This window comes from Homalodisca vitripennis, chromosome 1, assembly GCF_021130785.1.
Source record: "Homalodisca vitripennis isolate AUS2020 chromosome 1, UT_GWSS_2.1, whole genome shotgun sequence".
NCBI lineage: Eukaryota > Metazoa > Arthropoda > Insecta > Hemiptera > Cicadellidae > Homalodisca > Homalodisca vitripennis.
Window position 1 is genome coordinate 61,240,802 of NC_060207.1, and position 23,904 is coordinate 61,264,705.

General features: G+C 31.4%; 1 protein-coding gene across 1 annotated transcript in view; it reads right to left on the reverse strand.

The window, feature by feature from the left end:
* Positions 1-23,904, reverse strand: part of LOC124362806 (CCR4-NOT transcription complex subunit 1) — a 150,465-nt gene that overhangs the window by 119,712 nt on the left and 6,849 nt on the right. The window contains 8 exon segments of the mRNA XM_046817626.1: positions 633-873; positions 2,387-2,514; positions 2,903-3,088; positions 3,692-3,970; positions 4,164-4,324; positions 5,374-5,475; positions 6,294-6,474; positions 11,969-12,178. Of these exon segments, the coding sequence (XP_046673582.1) occupies positions 633-873; positions 2,387-2,514; positions 2,903-3,088; positions 3,692-3,970; positions 4,164-4,324; positions 5,374-5,475; positions 6,294-6,474; positions 11,969-12,178 (1,488 nt within the window).

The window sequence follows — 23,904 nt, forward strand, 5'->3', positions numbered from 1 at the left end:
TTAATAACTACAAAAGTTAGAATTGTCATTTTAAAAATTAAAAACTACTTATATATTCTTATTAGATATAGTCCTCTATCTTCTGTTTCTTTGGAAAGAATAAATCAGAGAATTAAGTAATTTGGTATTGGATTTCTAATACCAACACATTCTAATTGGAGAAAAGTATAAAATGAAGTACACAATTGAAAGCCAAACAGGTTAATAATACTCCCATAGGACACATAATCTTATTCCACCTCACTTTGTCTACTTTGATTTATTATAGTGTTTTCTGCAATACTGTATCATCAGCATATATAATCATAACTAAAAGAATCTAACCTGTTACAATGACATAGTCCCTCTTTCAACCCAAACTACAAGTTATAAAATATTATTGCAAAAGAAAATATTTCAACTAGTATTGAATTAATAAGAATTTGTAATGACAGAATGCAGGGTAGCCACAAAGAACTGATTCTACATGGTAAACATCTGATTTTTCATTATTTTTCAGGATTGATACAATTTGAAGATATTGTAGCTCATAAGTAAAGTTAATGGCTTCAAACTTTTGATTTGTAATTAATACTAGTGATTTACTATGGAATAAATAATGTTTTTATAGCTTTGTCAGGATGTTCAGTTACCTGCGAGTGCCATGCATGATGCAAAATGATGGCAGAGTTGGGATGGTTGGTGAGGAAGATCGGCATGAGGTTGGTGAGAAGTTCCTGTCTTACGATGGACACAGGAGGATTGATCTGCAAGAGAGCCAATGCAAGAACGTCTGGACAGTTCTGGATCGGAAACTTGAGTAGCTCTTGGACCTGACTATACAGACCTCGCTCAGATAGGTACAGTAGAGTCTGAACCAGATCTAAAGATCGCCTGTAAACAAATACACCATTCATTCTCTTCACTGTTTCTGATTTAATGTTTTGCATTTTAAAAGTTCTTTCTCTTGTATCAATAATGAAATAAATTTAATCATAAAAACTAATATACATACAACTAGTGTATAATTATTAAAAATAGAATATAAATTAATTGTTTTACAAGTACATCTCAGTTTATAACATTTAGTTTCTAAGACGCAAAAGTAAATTATAAAGCTAAAGTATATAATTTATTTTTTTTTAATTGATGGATTGCATTATGAGATAAAAATTTAAAGAAGTAAAAGTTATTCATATGTGTATGTAGTAGTTTTGTAGAGTTAATATAAAAATATAACACCTTCTAAAAATAGTCAATTTCATGTAATTAATTTCTCAATTTAGCTTACACATTTATAGAAATACAAGATTAATTGAATTTGGTCAATTCACATCATAAAATTACTAATAGAACAAGTACAAGTAATGTTTTACACCATTGACAATATTAAAATAGTCTCAATCAGTTCAGCTACAGCACAACTTAAAACGAAGAAGATAGGTTTCTCGATTCAGCCACTATACATCATGGACGGGTGGGTGGTCTTTCTCACCCCGTATAAAGTAATTGTGTAACATGATTACATGCTATAAATAATGTTAATGAGTTGTAAAAGGACAACATGCCCATAAATAATATGTAATGCTATAAAAAAAAGATCCAATTACTAATATCAATAAAACAAAAATAATCATGTAAGATTTAATTAAATTTAAAATGCTATGTATAAATGAAAGGTACTATATTGAAAATTTAAATCTACTTACATTATTCATAAACATAAGTATATTTATCTAAGATGATCAATCCGATTATAAGTGATAAAAACAAACAAATAACAATAAATCAAGATTTAATTTAGTATTGCACAAATACCATATAATTTTAAATAAAAGATAGCAAAATATTAAATAAAAAACAGGAAAATATTAACATCATAGTGTACAAAAAGTAATGATTGAGAAATCAAAACATACTTGGACTCCTCTCCAGTTGAATCCACCTGCATCTATATATTGGCGCACCTACGAGGTTTAGCGATTGACTGTGACGACTGGTAACTTGTGTGAACCGTCCCACATGCTATTATGTTACCGGGATGACAGCCAGCTCGCACTCACTTATGTGAATTACTCTATTTGATCCAGTACACTACTAAATCGCACCAGCACTGACTGCCCTGAGTCTTGCTTTCATAATTCTCGCTCACATGTGGACCGGGCCTTGCGACATAGTTGGGGCGGCGAAGCATTTAATTAATTTAATCATAAATTGTAGATATTTTAAGGTTAATACATTAAATTCATGGCTTGTTAAAGGATTTTCCATGGTGAACAATATTTACAGCCTTATCATGGTTTCACAGTTTTCACAGTCAGCTGGGACCCTGTTTGTGGCATGAATTAAACTCAGGAGATGTGTTTAACTATAACATAGTGTTGTATTAATTAAATAATAAACTTACCAAGTCAGTATCTCTTTATTGTCGTTTTCTGGTAATGTTTTAAGAATATCAATAGCTACTGCATGGTAGGGATAATCAGCAAAAGAGAACACATCTGGATTTTTCAAAATTTGTTGGAAGAGTGAAAGCTGAAACAGAATTTAATAGAACTGATAACATAATTCAACAGCATAGTTTTGTACTTAAATTTAAAATACATTATACCTAACGAATTTTGGCAAAGAAATTACAATTTGGATTTGTTCTATAAACCTATTAATCGAGTGTTTGAAAAGTTGCTACCCTTAAAGTCTGGATATTTGGGAATTTTAAAAAAATGTACAAGAAAATTTACATGTAAAGGGGTAACAAAACTTGAAAACATTGGGGCAGGTTAGTTGGAACTTTTATGATATTGTAAAAAGGTAGGTAATGTACTTCAAATATTTGAATATTCAAACCACACTTGTACATAAATCAATCTGAACATCGCATAACTGTACAATTATATCAAATAAATATATAAAGTGAACAAACCTGCGAGTCAGCGTGTTTCCAGTGGCGGTAGAATAGGTCAACAGGAAACCTGTCAGGATGGAAGCCCTGGCCCTGCAATCCCAGTCGCAGAGCAGTGATCAGCAGACTCAGGCCTTGCCTATCCTTCACAAGGAAATCTGCATGGTCTAGCTCCAAGATAACATCTTTCCACTGGACATTAGGCACCTGTGATAGTTCAGATATAAGAGAATGTGGAACCTTTCCAGATATAGAAGTGCTAGTCCTGCAATTCTAAATATAGAACAATATATGAATATGAGACTCAGACCATACTCATTCTTCACTAAGCAGTCTGCATTATCCAGATCCAAGATAACATCCTTTCATTACACAATACATGATGTAAATAAGAGCCCTGCTTTACATAAGCAGGATGGAAGCACTGAACTGCAATCCCAATCACTGCTACGTCACTTGCCTTTTTTCCACAAAGAAATCCATGTGGTTAGAAGCTCTATCTAATCTTAAAGTCTCAATCCATGAAACATCCTTCTAATAAAAAGTGGGCACTTATGGCAGTTAGATATAGATAAACAAGAAACCTCTACAATGGATAACCAGGCCAACAGATTCAAAAAAATTTTTGAAATTAAAACAATCAATTTAGTAGATCTTGGCAGTTATCTGTGAAACTGAATGTGAATTAACACTACTGATCCTGTTACGCAAATGTGAAGGAATGTAATTTGACTTGTTTTTAACAATGCTACAAATATATTTATGGAGTATTACATGTCAAAATTCACAAAGAAATAAAACTAGCCATACCAGCTCTTTAAGAGTTTGGACGAAGACATCAACATTCCATGAGGTGGGGTGAGGAGGTTCGGGAGGTTTATCTTTGGGTGGTGTCGGGTCAGTAGTTCCGGCCCAATAGGCACTGTCCAGGCCAGTGTGGGACCGAATCATCATTGCAAGCACCCGAGCCACACCTCCTGCTGAGATGTTCTGAGCTCCCAGTGTCATCAAGTGTCCTCGGCACTCCTCCACGCTGCCGCAGAACCCGTAGCCTATCTCCATTACCAGGTCGGCCAATGTACTGTCCAGCTGTTAACAGACAACTTAGTGTAACGTAACTTATTAATCTGAGATGCCAGTGTTTTATGTATCTATATGTTGACAAATGTCGAACAAACCAAAGCTATTCAAGTTGAAATGTTTTGATTTCTACAAATTTAAATAGTCCATCTACATTTTTAAGATGAGTTTGAAAGCAATAAGGTAATGCTAGCAGACTTACCATAGTGTTAGCCATATTGGAAGAATCCTGGTTAAGTTTGTCCATAGGCAGGTCACAACTATATGGGTACAACAATGGTGCGAGTACTACTGGCACCAATTCTCGTGGAAAATCTCTTCGTAAATTTTTCAGGAAAATCTCTTTTGTTTCTGCTGTAACTCCTATAGAACACAAATGTGTATAAGACAATATATTTATTTGTATTGATGACCAAAACTAAACAATCAACAGATGATTTTTAGAAATAGCTTGTGAATAATAATTAGAAAAATACAGATTAATCTTGGTTTATTCTTACATATTGATTCCTGAATATGATACAACATTTTGTTCGATGTATTGTAAATCATTCTTTCCCAACCCTCATACTAACAGCGTAATGCTATTTGTCCGGATATGGCATTGTTTATCATGTCAGTCTCGGATGTCATTTCAACGGTTATATAGGAATCAAATCCTTAGAAATTATGAAATCTTATACTATCATTTTCAGTAAAGGATGCATGATTCTTAACATCAAAGCATGCTATAATGACAAGAAAATATTCCCCTTTTTTAATGTTGCATATTGGTAACATTACAATCTGTATTCCCTATCTATTAAATTCACACAAGCCTTCAGCCTGCCCCTTTTAAAACCATATTTAACCTTGGATCTGTCAAACTAGTAACTAGACATGTTTTAATGTTTCCTTAATGGCAAGCAACTAGTTTCTAGTCATTAATGCTTTAACTCAAGTAGTCTTTATAACTCAAGTTTTGCTACTTAATATCATATTTAACAGATCATGTATTTTATATAAGATTAATCAAGTTGTTACTTATTTATTTTTATTTACAGTTTACTGAATAATAACATGTAATATGTATACAAAAAAATTAGTAATTTGCAATACAAATGTTGGGTTGTTGCTACTGCATATCTGCTTCTAATAAATAGGGGAGTTTACCCTTTCATTTTGACAGGTTTCATTTTATTTGGGAAAACATGAGCCATGTCACTGTGTCAACACTTTATTTCTGAACTTTTAAGAACAATAATTCAAAATTTTGTTTGATTAATGAACATGCATTTTTTGTTTTTGGATTAAATGAAGTAAGGCGTTTTAAAAAAAAAAAGATGAAAATATATAGCTTTAAAAAAATAATTACAGTTTCCAATTAATTGAATATTTTAATACTAAAAGCAAACATTGGAATTATCTTTTACCTAGAGTTTCTCCTGGTCCGTAAAGACTTCTCAAAATCAAGTTTAGCACTTCAGGAGTAGTATCGTGGAGACCTCCTTCTGGTAAATTTGTGTTGGCAGTGTCTATAAACACAAGTTCTAAATTTAGTTTCCATCTCATAGCACAATCTAAAAGGCAGATACAGTAAGTTTGTTCACTAAACAATTTTTATTCTATATTTGTACACATGGAATTACATCAACCCACGTTGATTGACCCTCTAAAAATACAGATAACATGTTGATAGTTTGTGTCGTCTTGGTCAACATATGTCTTTAGTAACAATGTCTTGATCAACACATGTTTTGAGTAACAATGTCTTTTGTAATGAATAGTTTAGTTTATGAAATTCATATCAATCCTACATCAAACAAAGAACAACATTTAATTAAAGAAATCAAATTTAAAATTGACAAAACGAGTCACTTGCAGCAGACACTCATAACAAATTTAGATAGCACATTTCTCATCTCGGAATATAAATTTCAATAGAAATACTAGAAAAGTCAGTATTTTATTATAAATGGAATGTTTTCTCAAAACAACATACATTAAAAACACAAGAAATGAAATATATTAAAAACATTTATTCTCTTTATTTATAGATCACAGTTATAGTAAAAGTAAACAGACTGGGTAGAACATTTAATAATAATCAGATCCTTTTTCATAAGTGGTGGTCTGAAACCATAAAATTAGCTTGATCTTTTCACACTAAATTATTATTAGTGTTTCATTAAATAGCACTGAATGCTGATTTATGACAAAAAAATCATTTTCTCTTCCATACAAGAGGGCTGAATTATTGAAAGATTCATTAATTACAGCAATATACATTTTTACACAGCACACAATATACAATAAAAAACTCAGAAAAAAACTGTTCTAATTATGAACTTACCAGAATTTATATAAGTACGTATAAGTTCGAATAACTTCTGTTTCAGAAAGTGTGATGCAAATACAACAATATCACTGTTTGAGGAATGCAGTAAAGCAAGTCCAAATGTTACTTCTTGGACAGGTGAAAGTCGTAATGCTTTACTAATATATGGAAGTAACTGATTTGAAGGTTTCAAAGTCTGTAAAAGAACAATACAATTAGTTTCTTTAAATTAATAGCTAACATTTACAAACTAATTTAAGTTTTATCTAGTATATAAAGGAACACATATTTACACATATGATGTTTGCTAGCGAGTACAAGATGTCTAATAAAAATTGTATCAATAAAAGAGCCCCAAAAAAAGATTTTCCAAAAAATATCTTAATTTTAAAAATGGAAAACTTGAAGAAAATGTTTTAATTTTAAAACCATGCAACATTTGGTAAATTGTGATAGTTGAAAAAATGTTGTTTTATTTAGATTAACATGGAGTTTAGATTAACATACAAATTAATACTTTTTTACACAGGTAGACATTTTTTGTTTTTACTTCAGATCAGATTCATTATACAGTTTTTGTGTGGAATCTGAAGTCACAGACTTGAATTCTGGAATCTGGAGTCATGTTCCTTTGAAGAGATCTAAATTAATTCAGTGACGAAGAAACTCAAAACCGAACTCTTTACAACATCAGAGATACAGACAAAAAATGTAAAAATATAGTGTAATCTAGGAGAACAGGCATTCTCACTGTCTCATCAGGTGCACAATTGACATCAGGTCTCTCATTGATGAGATAATGAAAATGACTGTTGATTGATACTCGGTTTTGAACCGAAACATTGAAATATGCAAAAAAATTACCGATTTCGGAAATAATATTAAGTGTTATAGAACAATAATAAGCGTCTGCTTACTGCTGTATATAAGGCGGTGCCAGTACAAAAGCGGCCAAACTGCCATGTATACGTTAGTTGCCAGTTAGAGGGTTAAAAGCTATGAATTTAACAGGGCCTTAGCCAGACTGACGAATGTACACTCTGCGGAGAAGATGAATCAGCAGAGCATATTTGGTTACATTGTGCTACCATTTCAATAATTCGGAAAAGATTCCTGGAAGCATATCTCCTCAGTCCCAAGGATATCAGAGAACAGGCCTTAAATCTGATAGGCTTCTGTATAAGCCTCAGATTCTGAGAACACATATATAAGTAAGGGAGGTGCAAAGGTCCTTTTTAGGACTAAGCGCAGGGACAAACCGTCCTTTTCCCTCAGGATAAAAAAAATCTATTTAGCAGAGCCTAAAAATACTTTTCCAAACCTAAAATAGATTGCACCACCTTAAAAACGTTATATTCAGCATAGCTGATTAGCCAATAGAAATCTAACAGTCAACGCGACTGAATGTCAATTACAAAAGAAAAGAAATAATCTAACATTCATTTTTGTAGATAACTTTATAAAAATTGGTACATAGGTTACAAACAAAGTATTCTTTTAGTATGGCTTGGTTTCATTGTGTGCGGGATTTTTTTTAATATCGACTCTGAAAACTTTTAAATCAAACTTCAAAGTATACTTTTAGTTTAGTTTTTATTTATTTTTCTTACATTATAAGAAAGATTTGATTACATAAAATGTTTGTATCTATTTTATGTATAGTGGTGTAGTGGTAACATGCAAGTACTTTTTGTGATTCAATCTTCCATGAATATATAAGTATAAGTAAATTAGAAAATGAGGTTCCTATGGCACCTTTGGAGAAATTGAAATTTAAATACTGATCAAATTACCATAAACAGATCAATGACATCGTATGTACAGACAGTAAACGAAAAGAGATAGACCAATGGTTACAGTTCGATTTTAGCTCCTTTTGCTCCATTGAACAATACGAGGTATGGCTATTAAATAACGGGACTGACGCTGCAGTGGAACGAGTGCGCATGCGCCAACCAACAATGACCAACAGCTGTGTAGTTTGAGACTTCCTCTTCAGAATGCAGTTAGTCTGCAGTTAGTTCTGTAAACAACATCGTTGTGTCATAACCTTCATTTATGTAAGTGTTATTATTTTGTTTTGCCGGAAAAATGGTTAGCGTAATAATAGAGCAACGAATTGTTATTAAATTTCACGTTAAACTTGGAAAAACCGCTACCGAAACCTATAATTTACTAAAAGAAGTGTATGTCAGTAAATGTTTATCGCGGACTCGTGTTTTTGAATGGTTTAAGCGTTTTCAAGATGGTCGACAAGACGTGGAAGATGATTCGCAGCCAGGTCGTCCTTCAACATCAAAAACGGAAGACAATGTTGAAAAAGTTGCTAATTTGATTCGGTCTGACCGACGATTAAGCATTCGTGCAGTTGCTGAATCTGTAGGCATTGATAAAGAATGTGTACAGCAAATTTTACATGACAATTTGAACATGCGAAAAGTGTGTGCAAAAATGGTACCAAAAATTCTTACAATTGATCAACAAGCAGCTCGTAAAAATGATTGTACTGACACTTTGAATGCCATTGAAAATGACCCAAATTTATTGGAAAGAATAATAACATGTGATGAATCGTGGTTTTTTACTTATGATCCGGAAACAAAGTGCCAATCCATGCATTGGAAGACCTCAACTTCACAGAGAGCCAAAAAAGCAAGAATGAGCAAGTCAAAATTTAAAGCAATGATGATTGTTTTTTTCGTCATTCGTGGGATTGTGTACCTTCACTGGGTTCCTGAAGGTCAAACAATTAATCAACATTACTATCTTGAGGTACTTAATAAACTACGTGAAAGAGTAAGAAAAAAACGACCCGAAATGTGGAAGGACAAATCATGGATTTTGCACCAAGACAATGCGCCAGCTCATTCCGCGTTATCTGTCAAGCGGTTCCTGACCAAGTACAGCATCCCAGTGTTAGAACATCCACCTTACTCGCCAGACCTAGCACCATGCGACTTTTATCTTTTCCCTAAGGTGAAATCTGCATTGAAAGGTACGAGATTTGAATCCGTAGAAGCTGTTCAAGAAAAAGCGGCAAGACTCCTGAAAGAGTTGACAGAAGATGACTTTCAGCATTGTTTCCAACAATGGAAAATTCGCATGGAGCGTTGCAGGGATAGAGAAGAGGTGTATATTGAAGGTGATAATAAGTAATTATGTTTAAAATGAAAATAAATTTTTTTACAATATCAGTCCCGTTATTTAATAGCCATACCTCGTATTCTAAAGATTATGTAGAGCTTTGTACCACCTTGTAAATGTCCCCTACAATTTGTTTGTTAGTAATTTGATGATTTAAAAAATGTTAAGAATTCTTTTTTAATTTAAACTATATAATGAACAAGTCTAAAATTTGTTTAACATGTTCTGGAAGTTTATTGATTCATTATAACTGTTTTCATTTAGAGGGTTTTTAAGCGTAAGAAACTAGATTTTGCAGTTAAATTATTTAATACGAATTTAACTATTTAATGAAATAATTTTTTCATAATATTTTGATAACTCTTTCAATATTTGTAAGCTTTTCAAAAGAATGTAGTTGAATTTGAACTTTACATTTTACTTTTTAAAAATTAACTTAAAATTTCGTTAAGTATTACTATTTAGTGATTTTTTTACTTTAACCCTAGAACTGGCAATGGTTGTTCCTGAAATGCCACAAACAGGACGACAAAAGTTGGCCGAAAAGTGCCGACGTCCGATTTTACCGGACGTTCGGGAAAAAGTCACTAAAAATTGTAACCTTTAAATTTATAAATAATATCATATTGAAATGTTTGTGAAGAATTGTTCTTTTCAAAATAAATTGTTATAGTACACTTCCGATCAATTGACTAAGGAAAACCAATCTAGAAGGCACTGACATCATCTGTCAATAGATTGTGACGCATATTTCTCAGTTTCTTAAAAGTTGTATAACTCACTCATTATTGAAGATAATAATATAAATTTTTCAAGATTTACAGACAATTGCATACACTTTCCAGTGATACAAGAAATGGATATGAATTTTTTTGGTCATAATAATTTGGTTGAAAAATGAAATTTTAAAATAATTTTAATTTTTTTTTGGTAAGTCCATTTTTGGTATTCCTAAATTTAGTGTTATGGTAACTTTGTTATTTTATGTTAATTAAACAGAGTTTTCAGAGAAAAATAAAAAATAATCATGTTGATAGCTTATTATAATCGAACTGTGATTTTTTTACTAAAACCTTGCAAAATGCCTTCAAAAGGGCTGGCACTTTTAGGTACACCCACTAGAAAAATACCTGGCACTTTTCAGTATACCCACTCAATAAATACTTGGCACTCAAATGGTTAACTTACTCCAACTGTAACATATTATTCATGATTATTTTTAGAAAAGACTACAGAATCTAAATATGCCTAAAGAAATTAGATAAATTAGACAAAAATTTTGTTTTACTTTCAAAAAGATTTTTTTAAACTTTTTTACCAAAATATTCCAAATATTCCAAAATAGCAAAGTTCCTGTGTATCAAGTAAGAAATCAAGCAGAAAATTTCCGATATCCAAGAGTTTCTGTGATTGTTTCAGGGATCTGGAGATTTGCGAAAACATCACAGAAAGTTCATCTAACGTCAATCTGCGATCATCACGGACCGCAATCTCGATTTTTTCACAAGTTAGTCAGTCACAATTGAAGGTCTTCCACTCATCTGATCGTCATGATTCAGAATCTAACTAAATAGTTTAATAATGAAATATAAAACAAAACAAACATAACCTATACAAAGTATGCGGCAACGACTGATCAAATACATTGCGTAACAAGCGCTACAGTTGTTGTCGTCAGCTGTCTACCGATAAGACTAGTGCGGGGTGGAATAACATTTTGCAATGTCCAAAGACCAACAAAACCGGTATCAATATGTAGATTGATTGTTCTTCTTTACATTGGGTGAGATGAAACGTGATTGGTTAATAATTACACGTTCACGAGCCATGAAAACAAAACAGTGCAAATGGACTGCATATGCGGCGATGCCAATTCTGGGAGACCAAATGAGCCACATGTGCGGCGATTGCCAGTTGTAGGGTTAAGAAATACTGACAAAAATATTTACTGTTTAATTTCATTGATTTAGTTTTGGTAATTTGCTAATAAGTTTTTTAGATTTTCAAATGGTTCTGAAACTCTTACTGTTTAATTTTCAAGATTCATTTTTGGTACATTATATGTGTGTGTGTGTGTGTGTGTGTGTGTGTGTGTGTGTGTGTGTGTGTGTGTGTGTGCCCACGTTTCATGTGAGCACGCACACATTTTTCATTCATTTTTTTATGGCTCCTAAAAAAAGTTGTAGCAACATTTACAGTACTGTATTATTTTATAGATATGCTTATGGATTTTATACAACATTTATTCTTGAATTTTAAATGTCTCCGTAAATGTCGCAGGAACATAATTTTTTAATATACTTACATTTTTGCACAAAACAAAAATATATAAAAATTGGTTAATAAATAACAGTTATGGCACTTTTTAATCACTATATGCAAATTACTAAAAATGCCTCAGCCATTTTGACTAGTTTTCTAAAATAATTTAAAAAATTATGTGGTTGAAATTATACATAATATACACGTTTTAATACAAATATGACAGTACATCACCCTCAACAGTTTAGAATTGTCATACAACCCTCCTACTACTTATCACCTACCTTTTGGTGGTGCAAAGGGTTGTCAATAGCAAAGCAAAGGTTGGATATGAGGGCAGGCTTGGTAAGCAGCGCAGCACACTCCTGACTCAGCAGTTGGATCTGAAGGTTGTCTTTTGAGACGTTCTTGATTCCCTCTACACTTAAATCCAAATGTGAGAAAAGACAACGCAGTAAGTGTCTGTCCGCTTCTAGACCATGCAACACAACCAACTGAAACAAACATCAAACAGTGGACTTTTGTCATATAACTTATTATTCTGAATATTCTTTTAAGAATATATTACCTTCAGTACACTCTATATTACATTTTTTATACAAAGTGCAAAGCTTGTACAAGCAATAAAAAAGGCTGGTTTATATGATCACAACAACTATGACCATGTACTTTTAGGTTGTCTATATTGGAGATACAAACTTATTATCAGTAATATTATCAAACATTTCATGCCTATTCTAGTTCTGCTGAGTATCCTAGGCAGACTTTAACACATTCACTGCGGGTGACGAGCAAGCTCGTCATGCGAAAATGGCGCGCCGGGCGGTGGACTAGCGAGCTCGGCATATGGCAGCTGCTTTCATATTGCCTCAGTGTGAGCTGAGCAGTTGCCCGGGAAGGCTGTAACACTCATAGCGAGGTGTGCCTGTTTCGGTGAGTCAGTTAATGCGATTCATCGCTGGTTCGCCATTTTCATTTGTTGTGTATGCTTTGCGATATTGTGTGAGTGGATTATAGTGTTTGTTGACTGTGTAAGTGTATGTACTCATAATGGAGGAAGACGATAATGTTATTGATAATAATTGTTCAACTGATGAAGACAATGAGTCGAGTTCAAACAGTTCTAGGGACGGTGAAGGCGGCGTCCCCCACCCCCAGTGGGCCACCCCACCCCAATATGTGTAATTGATGTACTATCTACGTGTCATTCATGTACTATATACATGTAATTTGTGAGTGTGCCGAAACCTAGTGTGCTGCGAGCACAACAACACGGGGACCCAGTGCAGATGACGAGCAGACTCAGTACAGACATGACATCACCCGTTCCGGCCAACGAAGCTTCCGGGATACCTTGGACAACCCTTTCGGCTATCCTGACTCCGTTTTGGGTAAGTAAAAAAATTCCCGCATTTCCTGTCGCCGGTAATTTTGTCATCCGCAGTGAATGTGTTAAGTAACATATATAACTATTATATTCATGGCTATACAATCGTGAGGTAAACAAATTACTGATTGTCAAGATTGTTCTATGTCTAATAATAACAATCATGGAGATTCTAAAATTGTAGAAACAATAGTTTAGGTACCACATTTCTGATAAAATATTTTGTGGACGATTAGTAAATCTAGTTTTTAATCAAGTAAGACTTTAGGAAGTAATTTTTAAAAAATTTTCACTTCCAATAATACAATTAAATGCCAAACCATTTTAATTTGATAAAAATATAAATTCAAATTAGTACATTTGTGATGTATCGAAATGTATACATGCTATGTACAGGGTTAATCAGTCATTGTACTAATTAGTTTTACTATTTTCTTGGCAGTATATAGTGAGTGTGGCATTTTAACGATGATAGACACAGTCAGAGATAATGTATCTAAATGTATACATGTTAAATAAGGGGTTAAAACTTGCTGCTTATATAATAATACTAAGACCTTTGTAATGGTGTACCTTTAAAAACCTTAATGTATTTTTTTACTGTGTTAGAATTAGAGGGTACGTTTCTACGACATCTCTTCTACCCCTCCCGCTCATCACAGTTACTGTTTCAGTTGACTTTAAACATTTGGAGAGACAGACATTTAATTGTCGTTTGGCGAGTTTTACTACCTAAAGGTATTAATGTGTAAGTGTTTTGGTTGTGGATTTTTATATTGTTTTAGAGGTTTCCATGATTTTGTGCTTTTTGATGATGTACAAACATACTTTATAGTTTTACTTATTTAACCACGTGTTCTTCAATGTTGGTTGTTTCAGCTGAAGAACATTGTAGTTATTGATATATATATATATATATATATATATATATATATATATATATATATATATATACACAGAAGTGTTTAATAAAGAAAACTACAACAAAATTTTTAAATTTGTTTTGGAATACAACTTACTCTACAAAGTATATATTGTAATATGAAATAAGCATTTTTTAATTTTAAAACTGCGAGACATAATTAAAAATAAATATAAACTAAAAATAATGTCAATAACGACTTGGATTGTAGATATTAATATTCCAGAATATTAAGATTTAAATTATTAATGAGACATCCAAGACGATGTCAAATATTTTTTTATTAGTAAGCTCCGAGTGAATATTCAGTACAATTAATTACTAAATTTTTAACTATTAAATATTATCTGGTTTGTCTAAAATAAAAATCACAGTTCTAAATAAAAATATTGGATTTATTTTAAAATGGCAAATTCGAAAAGTTCAATGTTTTAGAATTTTCATCACTCTTTATTCCACAAAGAATCTAAAAACCGTTTAGTAATATTAAAAGGTCCTTTGGCAAGAGATAAATATATTATCAAACTAAAAATCAGAGCTCTCTTCTGAAATAAAATAATAAAGTTTTTTAATAAAAATCAAATACCACTTGAAAATAACTAAAATAAAAATGTTCACTTCTAAGTTCACTCAAAATTCAAAAATAAAAAATAAAACTTCTCTTTCCACTAGTTGTACCTTAACTTTCAAGTCTTTGCAATTCAGATACAACTCTATCAAACAATTATTAAAGTTCAATTAATTTCCAATTAATAATCACAATAAAACAGTTAAAATTAAATATTAATAAATTACTAAATTACTAAATTTCCAAAATTCAATCAAAGTTATTAACAAAGTTCAATTTTAATTCACTTTTCCTGCAAGTCTGAACCAAATGTAACTTGTTTGATTCTATTGTGCTTTATTGTTCATCAAGAATCAGTTATGCAGATAGTTTCTATAAATTTAATTTTTCCTATAAAAGAGACAACAAAATTAATTTAATATCAGATCTGGAAGACTATTTCAATATAACGTACAATAAATTTAGTGTTTACCTCAAAATCCCTCGTGAAAAAAAAAATTTAGAAACACGGCGAGCACTGTCATCAACTGAATTCACGATAATTACCCAAAAGAAGGCCGAAAATTATGAGCTGGCAGCTGGGTTTTTATAGTTCCCTTTCCACCCCCCTCTGATGGACATCCGCGGTATTCTCTCATTGGCCCAGCTGTATCCAACTCGAGAAACAATAGCCCTTTCAGATCTGACGTAACTGCAGTACACAAGGCAAGTTCTGATTAATTCAAGGCAGTGAACCGCCTTCATAATAATATAAAGTTACCAGCACTAACTTACCAAAGGATTACATATTAGTTTTTATCCTTACTTCTCACAATCTAATTAGAATTAAATCCCAATATTTCTTTCCCAAAATCTTCATTTAATTTAAGTTTTAATAAAAAAATAAACCAATGTAGCTTTAAAAACGCTACAACGTCACATATTGAAAAGGATAGAGAGGGTTCCTTTATTTTCTGTTTTTTGTTTGTGAGCTATTAAATAAAAGATTCTAAGCACTAAGTGTCTCAAATATAACGTCAATCTGACACGGAGTTGTTTTGACAGTTCTTTTAGTACACAAGTCAACACTACCATCACTAATTATATACCTATACTATTTCACGAGCTAGTGTTACTTATAAATGAGATTATTATGGATCTTTTAAAATCAATATGTAGTGTTCCTATAAGTAATTTCATGGTTTTATATGTAATATGTTGTAATTAATAAGGCTAGTTCAATCTAGGCTATTGTGCAGAGTGCAGTGAAAGTGTTTGGGAGCTACAATATTAATTATATATCATGGGCATTGTTAATCATGTTGATTTATTGCTTGTCACAGCTTTGTTTTAGGCTCTCATTTCAATGTATGAGATTGAATATGAGAGCCAATATAATTTAGGCTACATGTCCAAAAATGTAATGGATTTTTGATATTTGAGAACTTTTAGACCTATCAGACTCAGGCAATCTAGACCTTGACAGTGACACCTAGATTTCTTTTTATGGTTTATGGAACCCCAAACTACGGCGGTATTTCAGCTGAAGTTCAAAATTAGTATTTATTTATTGTAAAATTAATATAATCAATTAAATATTTCAATTTCAAACTCTACATAAAAAGAAACTTTAGATTTTTTGAAACCTGTCTCTCTCTCAACACCACTTTTCGCCTATGAACCTGAGGCTACATTTGCAGGATACCAGGTAATTATTATTAATTATTGTAGTGCACATAATTCTCTGGTATTTTTTTGAAACATTTAATACAAAAATTGTATTTTTTTTAAATAATCGTACCCACAATAAGTAATTGAGCCTTTCGTGTACTATTTATTAGAGGTTTTTACAATATATTTAATTTTTTTTCAAAAAACATTGGATACAATTATGTATTTTATGAAATTTATTACATAAAATACATAATTTATTACATAAAATATATATATTTATTATTTAAGACTAATATTTATTATACTATCACACTTTACCAGGTGAAGTCCCACCAGTTAAAAAATGTTTATCCTCCAAGTGCTACTATCGCACTGTGCGATATGTTCGTTTTTGTTAAATTTCCGTAAAATGGTTTATTTAATTATTTCGTGATTTTCATAGTACAACGTAGGAGATATTTACGCACTGGTTCTATTTTGTAAGCTTTTGAGTAGAATGAAAAATAACAGTCAGCTGATTCTGTCAGCTGTTGCCGTGCGCACCGCGCTGGTCTTTATTGTAGTTTTCGTCTAGGTTAGTTATCGTTCGGCCGCGACGTATTGTTTAGATTTGTGTTATTATTCACTGTGCGATAGATTCTTGGTTCTTGTGTGTGTATTTTCTATTTTATTATGAGTTGCCACAGTGCCTTAGAGCACTTCAGGAGGCCCATAGGGGGAGGCAGAAGAAAGAGGGTAGCGCAGCAATCAGAATCTGACTCTAATGTAAATATGTATATATACATATGTATAGAAACAAAAGGACCATAATAAGATTTATTTTACTATTCATAATTATTATAACAGACATTTAGCTTATATGAGGTTATATGTACATCCAAACCAATATTGTTTGAGAAGTGTTTACTTTGAATGTGTCCATTGTGCAAATTTTGGTGTGCGAAACATTTTTTTAGTTTTTATATTTTGTGTGTGGAGCTTTTGTTCAAAAGGCTTTGAAGTGACATTTTTATTATTCACAATGAAATTTGAAACAATTTGTATATTTAGAAATATTTATAACCATGTTTTAAAACGCATTTACAACCTCACCATCTAAAAAAAACAAAAAGAAAAAAAATTATTTACTATTTATCAAGACTTTTTTTAGAGAAAAGTGGTAATTGTTTTAAATTATCTTTATTTCCTAAAGCATGTTTTTCTGAAAAAATTATATATAACACATGATCTTTGAATGTATATTTGTATCTAAAAAGTGGCTTTTAAGAAACCATGCATTTTGCTTCAAAACAGCCCAGCACTTTAAAGTGATTTAATTACCACTTGGAGGGTTAATACCTAACAAAACAATCAAAAAAGGCCTACTGTCTGAGGAAAGAATGACTGCCAGTTCCAGCATTAAATTTTCATATTAAGATGTATTTGATTTAGTTACTCGGAAATAAATTCTCTGCTGAAATACAACACAATCAAAATAATTTATACATTGTATATCAATAAGTAAGTCAGCTGTATTTCTGTCAGTTGACCATCTGCCGTCAGTTGGTCTATTACATTCATTACTATATCCTTTGAAATAATGGTCAAGTGTTATGTCTGTAATCACAAATAAATAGAGAACATTTTATATATAATGGAATTTTATTTTTCTTTATTAGTTTGTGATCCACACAAGGGTTTTTAAGTAAAACTTTATTCCAAATTCTAATTTATACCTAACTTACAGTGTATAAAGAAAAATAGAAACACATATTTCATTTCTAATGTACTTATGACTAAACTTATGGCTAAAAATATCTAGTCATTAAGGTTTTATGGATAAAAATTATATCTTACACAATTTCATATTGCCCAATCCAATCTTAAATAAAATTACAAACCGCATAAACTGACAAACTTCTTTGTTACTGCTCGACAAACCATTTCAAATGAGAAATTATAAGTGCCGCTTTTAGAAACATTGTAGATCTTACCACCGATTGAGATGTTTCAGAAACAGTAAAGGAAATTTGAACTATATATATATTGAGAATAAAGGAGAAAATATTTTCCTTACCAAGCTTGATCATAATCAAAAACTTGTGTACTTGCATGTTTTGAATTTACATGTTTCAATGTATTAACTGACTGTCCATGACCATAGACTTAATGTATCTACTTAAAATGCTGATAATTTATTATGACACAAGGATAATATTTCTAAATGCTTTTTACCCTATAAGAAGCTTATAATTGAAGAAATCTTTAATTCAGTAAATTGGTAAACTATAGGCAGGAAATAATTATAGAAAGAAGATCAGGTCCTGACATGACCATTCTTATCTGAAACAACTGGTAAGAGTACAGCAAGCCTTATCAAGGTAAAGATAGATAATGATTATTCTATTTGCAGATCCCTGCAGTTGACCACAAATCTATTTAGAACTATTAACTACCTAACCAGATCAGGTTCTGGAAAGTATTCACATTTGATTTGATGGCTGATTTTAAAATGTGCTGTATAAACCAGAAATTAATTATCGTATAATGAAGTAATATTATGAAAAAATAAAAACACAAACAAGAGAAGTTTTAAAAAAATACTGTAAAATGTTTACAAAGTACAAATACTGAAGATAGTTGATAAATTCACAATAAACTATGAAGTGGCTGGATGTTATTTGTTACTTGAACATATGTAATACATACTGGAATGAAAGACCAATTTATATGTATTAAAAAGAGCTAATACTTAAGTTCCTTATGTGCAATGTTCAGTTTTTTAACATTAACAATAAAACATGTTTTACTTGTGGTCACAAAAACCTGTATTTTTTCTTTTAGGAAACTTTCATAGTATATAAAAAGATTGTAATTTATTCAGAATAAATCAAATGTACATAGATTATATCTTTTATATACTAGATGTCATATTCAAGATCAATGTGACCAATATCTTCTGCAACAGCTATTTTATTATGAAATGCTGACTATATGTAATAAAATCTCACAGTTAACTGCTAAAAACAAATTATACATGTTGTACTTTTTGAACCAGAAAAATACTACAAAATAAAATCTGAAAAGTTACCTATTTTATCAACGCCTTACAAGCATAAAGAAATTTAAAATTGATTTACTTATTAATCTGCTGGAATCACACAAAAATTATACGTGATGCATAAAATCACAAAATTATTGCTTTTCAAACAGCTGTGTCATCCTGACAGCTGACCGATGATTACAAAGGTAGTCAAACAATATTAAAGATCTTAGGCTTCCCTTTGTTATAAATAACGTTAAAAAATGTTTTGTACCATATCTATAATTAGACAATTTTATAAATCTGTTACATGAGAGCTGTAACTCCTATATAAAATCACTCAAAATAGTTCCTCCAAAATTGAGATTTTTTTAGGGGTGGTACACTAGAATTACTACAAAAAATTACTCCACAGAATATCATTGATACAGCTAGTTAACCGCCATAAATCTTGACTTTTAAACATTATTGCAATTTTTCTTTTGCCATTTTCATATCTAAATAAAGAAAGCTCAGTTACTTTTTATATACGCAAATGAAAGTTCAGAATCTTATATTTTCATTAACCCTAGAGGTGGCATTGTAAATTCTCTGTAGTGGCACGGTGTTTTAGGCCAACTGTTTGTGTATTTTTCTAATATATATTACTACCTCAACTAATGCTCCAAACAACATATTATACATCATTTTTTTAAAAAAGAACACAAAAAAACATGCTCTAGAGAAAATCAAATATTTTTCTTGTCATAAATTTTTGATGCTGCAAAAAGATTTAAAAAAGTAAAAAAATTAAATTTTATCCCCGGATTCCGTTTTGTACTTGACTTCAAGCGTATAAAAAAACAATTCTAGTATATACATTTTATCTAGAATTTATTAGTGATATCAGAAATATATATTTTATATGACTTTTAAAATCCATATTTACACTTTTTGTGTTTTTTTACGGAAATTGACCATGATTTTTTATGCACAGGGGTAAAACATAAAGCCGATATATACATGTTGACATATAATGTATTCAATACCCTAAAACCATTTTTATGAATCATTTGGGTTATAAATCAACTAAAAAATAAATATAAAACGCATTGATGTTACATACCTATATTTACAATATATACAAGTGTAGAATTCAGCTCCTCAAGCAGTTTGAATAGCAGTTCTCTCAAGTCACTTTATCTATCTCTAAAGATTTCACTCATTTTATAACAAATTATTTACAAAAATATATGTAATATACTATTATTGAGCTCATAAGTAATAACTAGCTGAAATAAACTCCAAACTATGGACTTGGAACAACAATAGAAAGTAAACATATGTTGTGCGGGCGGACCAGATGTCTGCTGCACAACTGTTTATATATATCCATAGAGGATATCTATAAATAGTATAAAACCTAATAAAATATGTTATCATTGTAAAGTATGATTCTTCATCTTTCCAAATATATGATTTTTATCACAATCAGATTATATTTACTCCTTCAAAAATAACATAATGCGACGCAACGTAATCGGGCCGGAATTCCGGCGCTGCCACTTGGACGACGGCCGACCGCACCGTATATCCGGCGCCTGCCACTTCTAGGGTTAATACATGTTAAAGTAAAGCAGTGCAGGATTGTCCGAAATCCTATGACTGCCACCTAAAAAACAAGGAAAAACATTGGAAATTCAATGGTTGCCAATTCTAGGGTTAATTAGAATAAGAAATTATGTAGCAATTTAGTAAAATATAAAACTGATAATGACAACAAATTAAAAAAAAATACTTTCAGGACATTTAGAAAATGGTAAGTTGAGGGCGGCTCTGGACTGCAGTACAGCAAGAGTACTGATAAGGAGGGAGTATTGGAAAATAATAATGGTAAAGCTTTTACAATCTTTTAATTTATTTTAGAATGTATGATTAAATCTACAAAATGTAATAATGTAATGTCATGATAATTTAGTAATCTGAATTGATTGGTAACATGTGAAGCGATATGGTAGAGTGGTGTGTTGTTGCAATCCAGTTGTTCCACTTTGCCCTACTACACCACCACAAGGCTCCCAATCACTTTAAAAAGCTTTCTTTAGAATAAGTTCACACAATTTATCATGTTGCCTTCATTCCACTTCATATGATTTTCAGACTAGTTTGATCACTATGTCTCGGAACAAAACTCTTGGAATTCTTCAGATGAGAAGCAATTTCCGTTATCAGTTATTACTTTTTAAAACAATCCATACATAATTATAACATATATTATTAAAACAAATCACATTAACATTAACACTGAGTGACTGGTTATTTGTCTCATTGGAAACAGCTAACCATCTAGAATAAGCATCCACGCAAGCACGCATGCGCACACAATAACAAGTTACATATAACCTTGAAAGGGATCCTTGAAGTTAATGTGTTTATATTCTCAGGGAGTATTAGATAAGTCCATAGATCAGTGTTATTGCGTCTAACTTCCGAAATATTTTATATGGATAGCATTTTACTAGATTCTTGGTGTCATAGTCTATTGTAGACCAGTACATAAATCTATAAACTGGATTTATGTATGACAGTGACTACCAACAATCCCAGCATGGAATACATGAACATTTCGTATTCATAACTTTCTTGTTATGCATCTTACAATTATTCATATCTATTTGTTTCATTATGTATCTATTGTTTTGTTTACTGGATGCATATTCTATTGTTTTTGTTTTAGTCTACTAATTAGTGTCTTTGGTCAATTGTTATGCATGTAGATAAAATTGAAACTTATTTGTTAAAATGGTGATGCCGTTGAAATAATAAAAAAATAAAAAATAAATAAAAAAAATAAAATGAATATAATCTCAAATATATTCTCTTATTATAAAATTATAATGTGTTCTTGTCAAAGAAAAATTCCATTCTCAAGATATCTCATATCTTTATCACAGAATATAATATCCATCTCACTGAGACAAACTTCTTTTCTGGCAATCCTTTTGGACGGCATGAAACCAAATGATTTAGATTTTCATGTCTTTGTAAGTGTACTTATGTGGTCCTCTTTATAATAAGTATGTCTTCAATCCTTATTTTACATATTTGATTTATTTCACACAAAGTGTTATCTGAAGTGACTGTTTTATTATTGGTAATCAACATAAGCAATTTGCCAGCAAATTGATTTTTTCCAGCCCTATATTTCATGTCTATATTTCCCTATATTTCTATACTAGCTTAAAATAGTATACGATTGTGATACTAAATTATGCTCCCACAAGCCTATAAATTTTAATTGTTATATACATAAATCCACAATTACAGTATTCTTAAATGTAACAATTTATTAATGGGATAATTAGGCTAGGTACTGGAATAATTTCATTACACTAGCAACATTCATTAATGGAATAATTAGGCTACTGGAATTTTTAATGATTAAAACTCAAACTTTATATCGATAGGGCTATATTAATGAGCTAAATATATTCTGTATTTTATCTATAGTAAGTTTTAAACATTTTGAAATTGCTTCAAAAAGAATGTTACAAAAAATACCCCAACAAAGACAAGGTACAAATTTACTTCATCTCTCTTCCTATTCTAAGATGTTTTCAAATACAGTCTGGACATTACAAATCATAATTGACAGATCATTAAATTTTAGCCTATCCAATAATAATATTGTTGTATTTGCATCAATAAATATAAATATTACTGAGTTACATGGTTATTTAGCAGTGATATTTGATTGCCGGATCTGTGGCGGTCATCAGTTATTATGTGATAAACCATTTGTGTTAACTCGGTCAATGTATATAAATGATCAAAAATCCATTTAATTTTAAGGAAATAATGACATGAGACGGCACTACACATTTGCCCCCGAGTGGCACATGTGTAAGGCTGGGCGCACACTGGAGGAGCATTCTGTCTGAGACAAGCGTCGCGAGTCATTTTGTTGGAAGCATTTTGACAGTTTGTTCCTCCAGTGTGCGGTACCTCCGGACAAGCACCATTTTGACTCGAGAGTTAAATTAAAAATTAGTTGGTGCGCTACACTTTGGCGTAGCAACACGTACAACATGAGTGCTGAAGAAGTAAATGTTCTTTGTTTGAAGGTTATTTTTGACGATGGAAGGATTGTGAAGGAAACAGGATTTTTCCTAGTTTGTAATTATGTATTAGGTTAGTTCTTTACCTGAAGAAGAGATCAGATTGCAGATCTCGAAACGTAGTGTTACTGATTTATTGTTTCACTGAACGATGGCAAATGTCCAGAAAAATCCTGTTTCCTTCAAGTAAATGTTGCATTGTGCTTATATGAGTTTGTAAAAATGTTGGATATGCCTCCGGAAAGGAAGTATTGGGTTCACCCAATTAATGAAAAGAGGGATGTGAAATCTCTTATATCAGAACTAAAGAGTTTTCCAGAAAAGTTTTACAACTATTGCAGAATGAGTGTAAAGAGTTTTGAGGAACTGTTGGACATAGTTCAAGACCACATTACGAAGAAGGATACGAACTGCCGTAAAAGTATAACAGCGGAGGAAAGACTTTTCATTACTTTAACGTACAGTACAATACAACATTTTTATTGCTTATACAAAAAATTGGATTGCAATGCTACAGACACAAAAGATTTGGAAATACTAACCTAACAATAGTAATTGAATAGCCTAATGT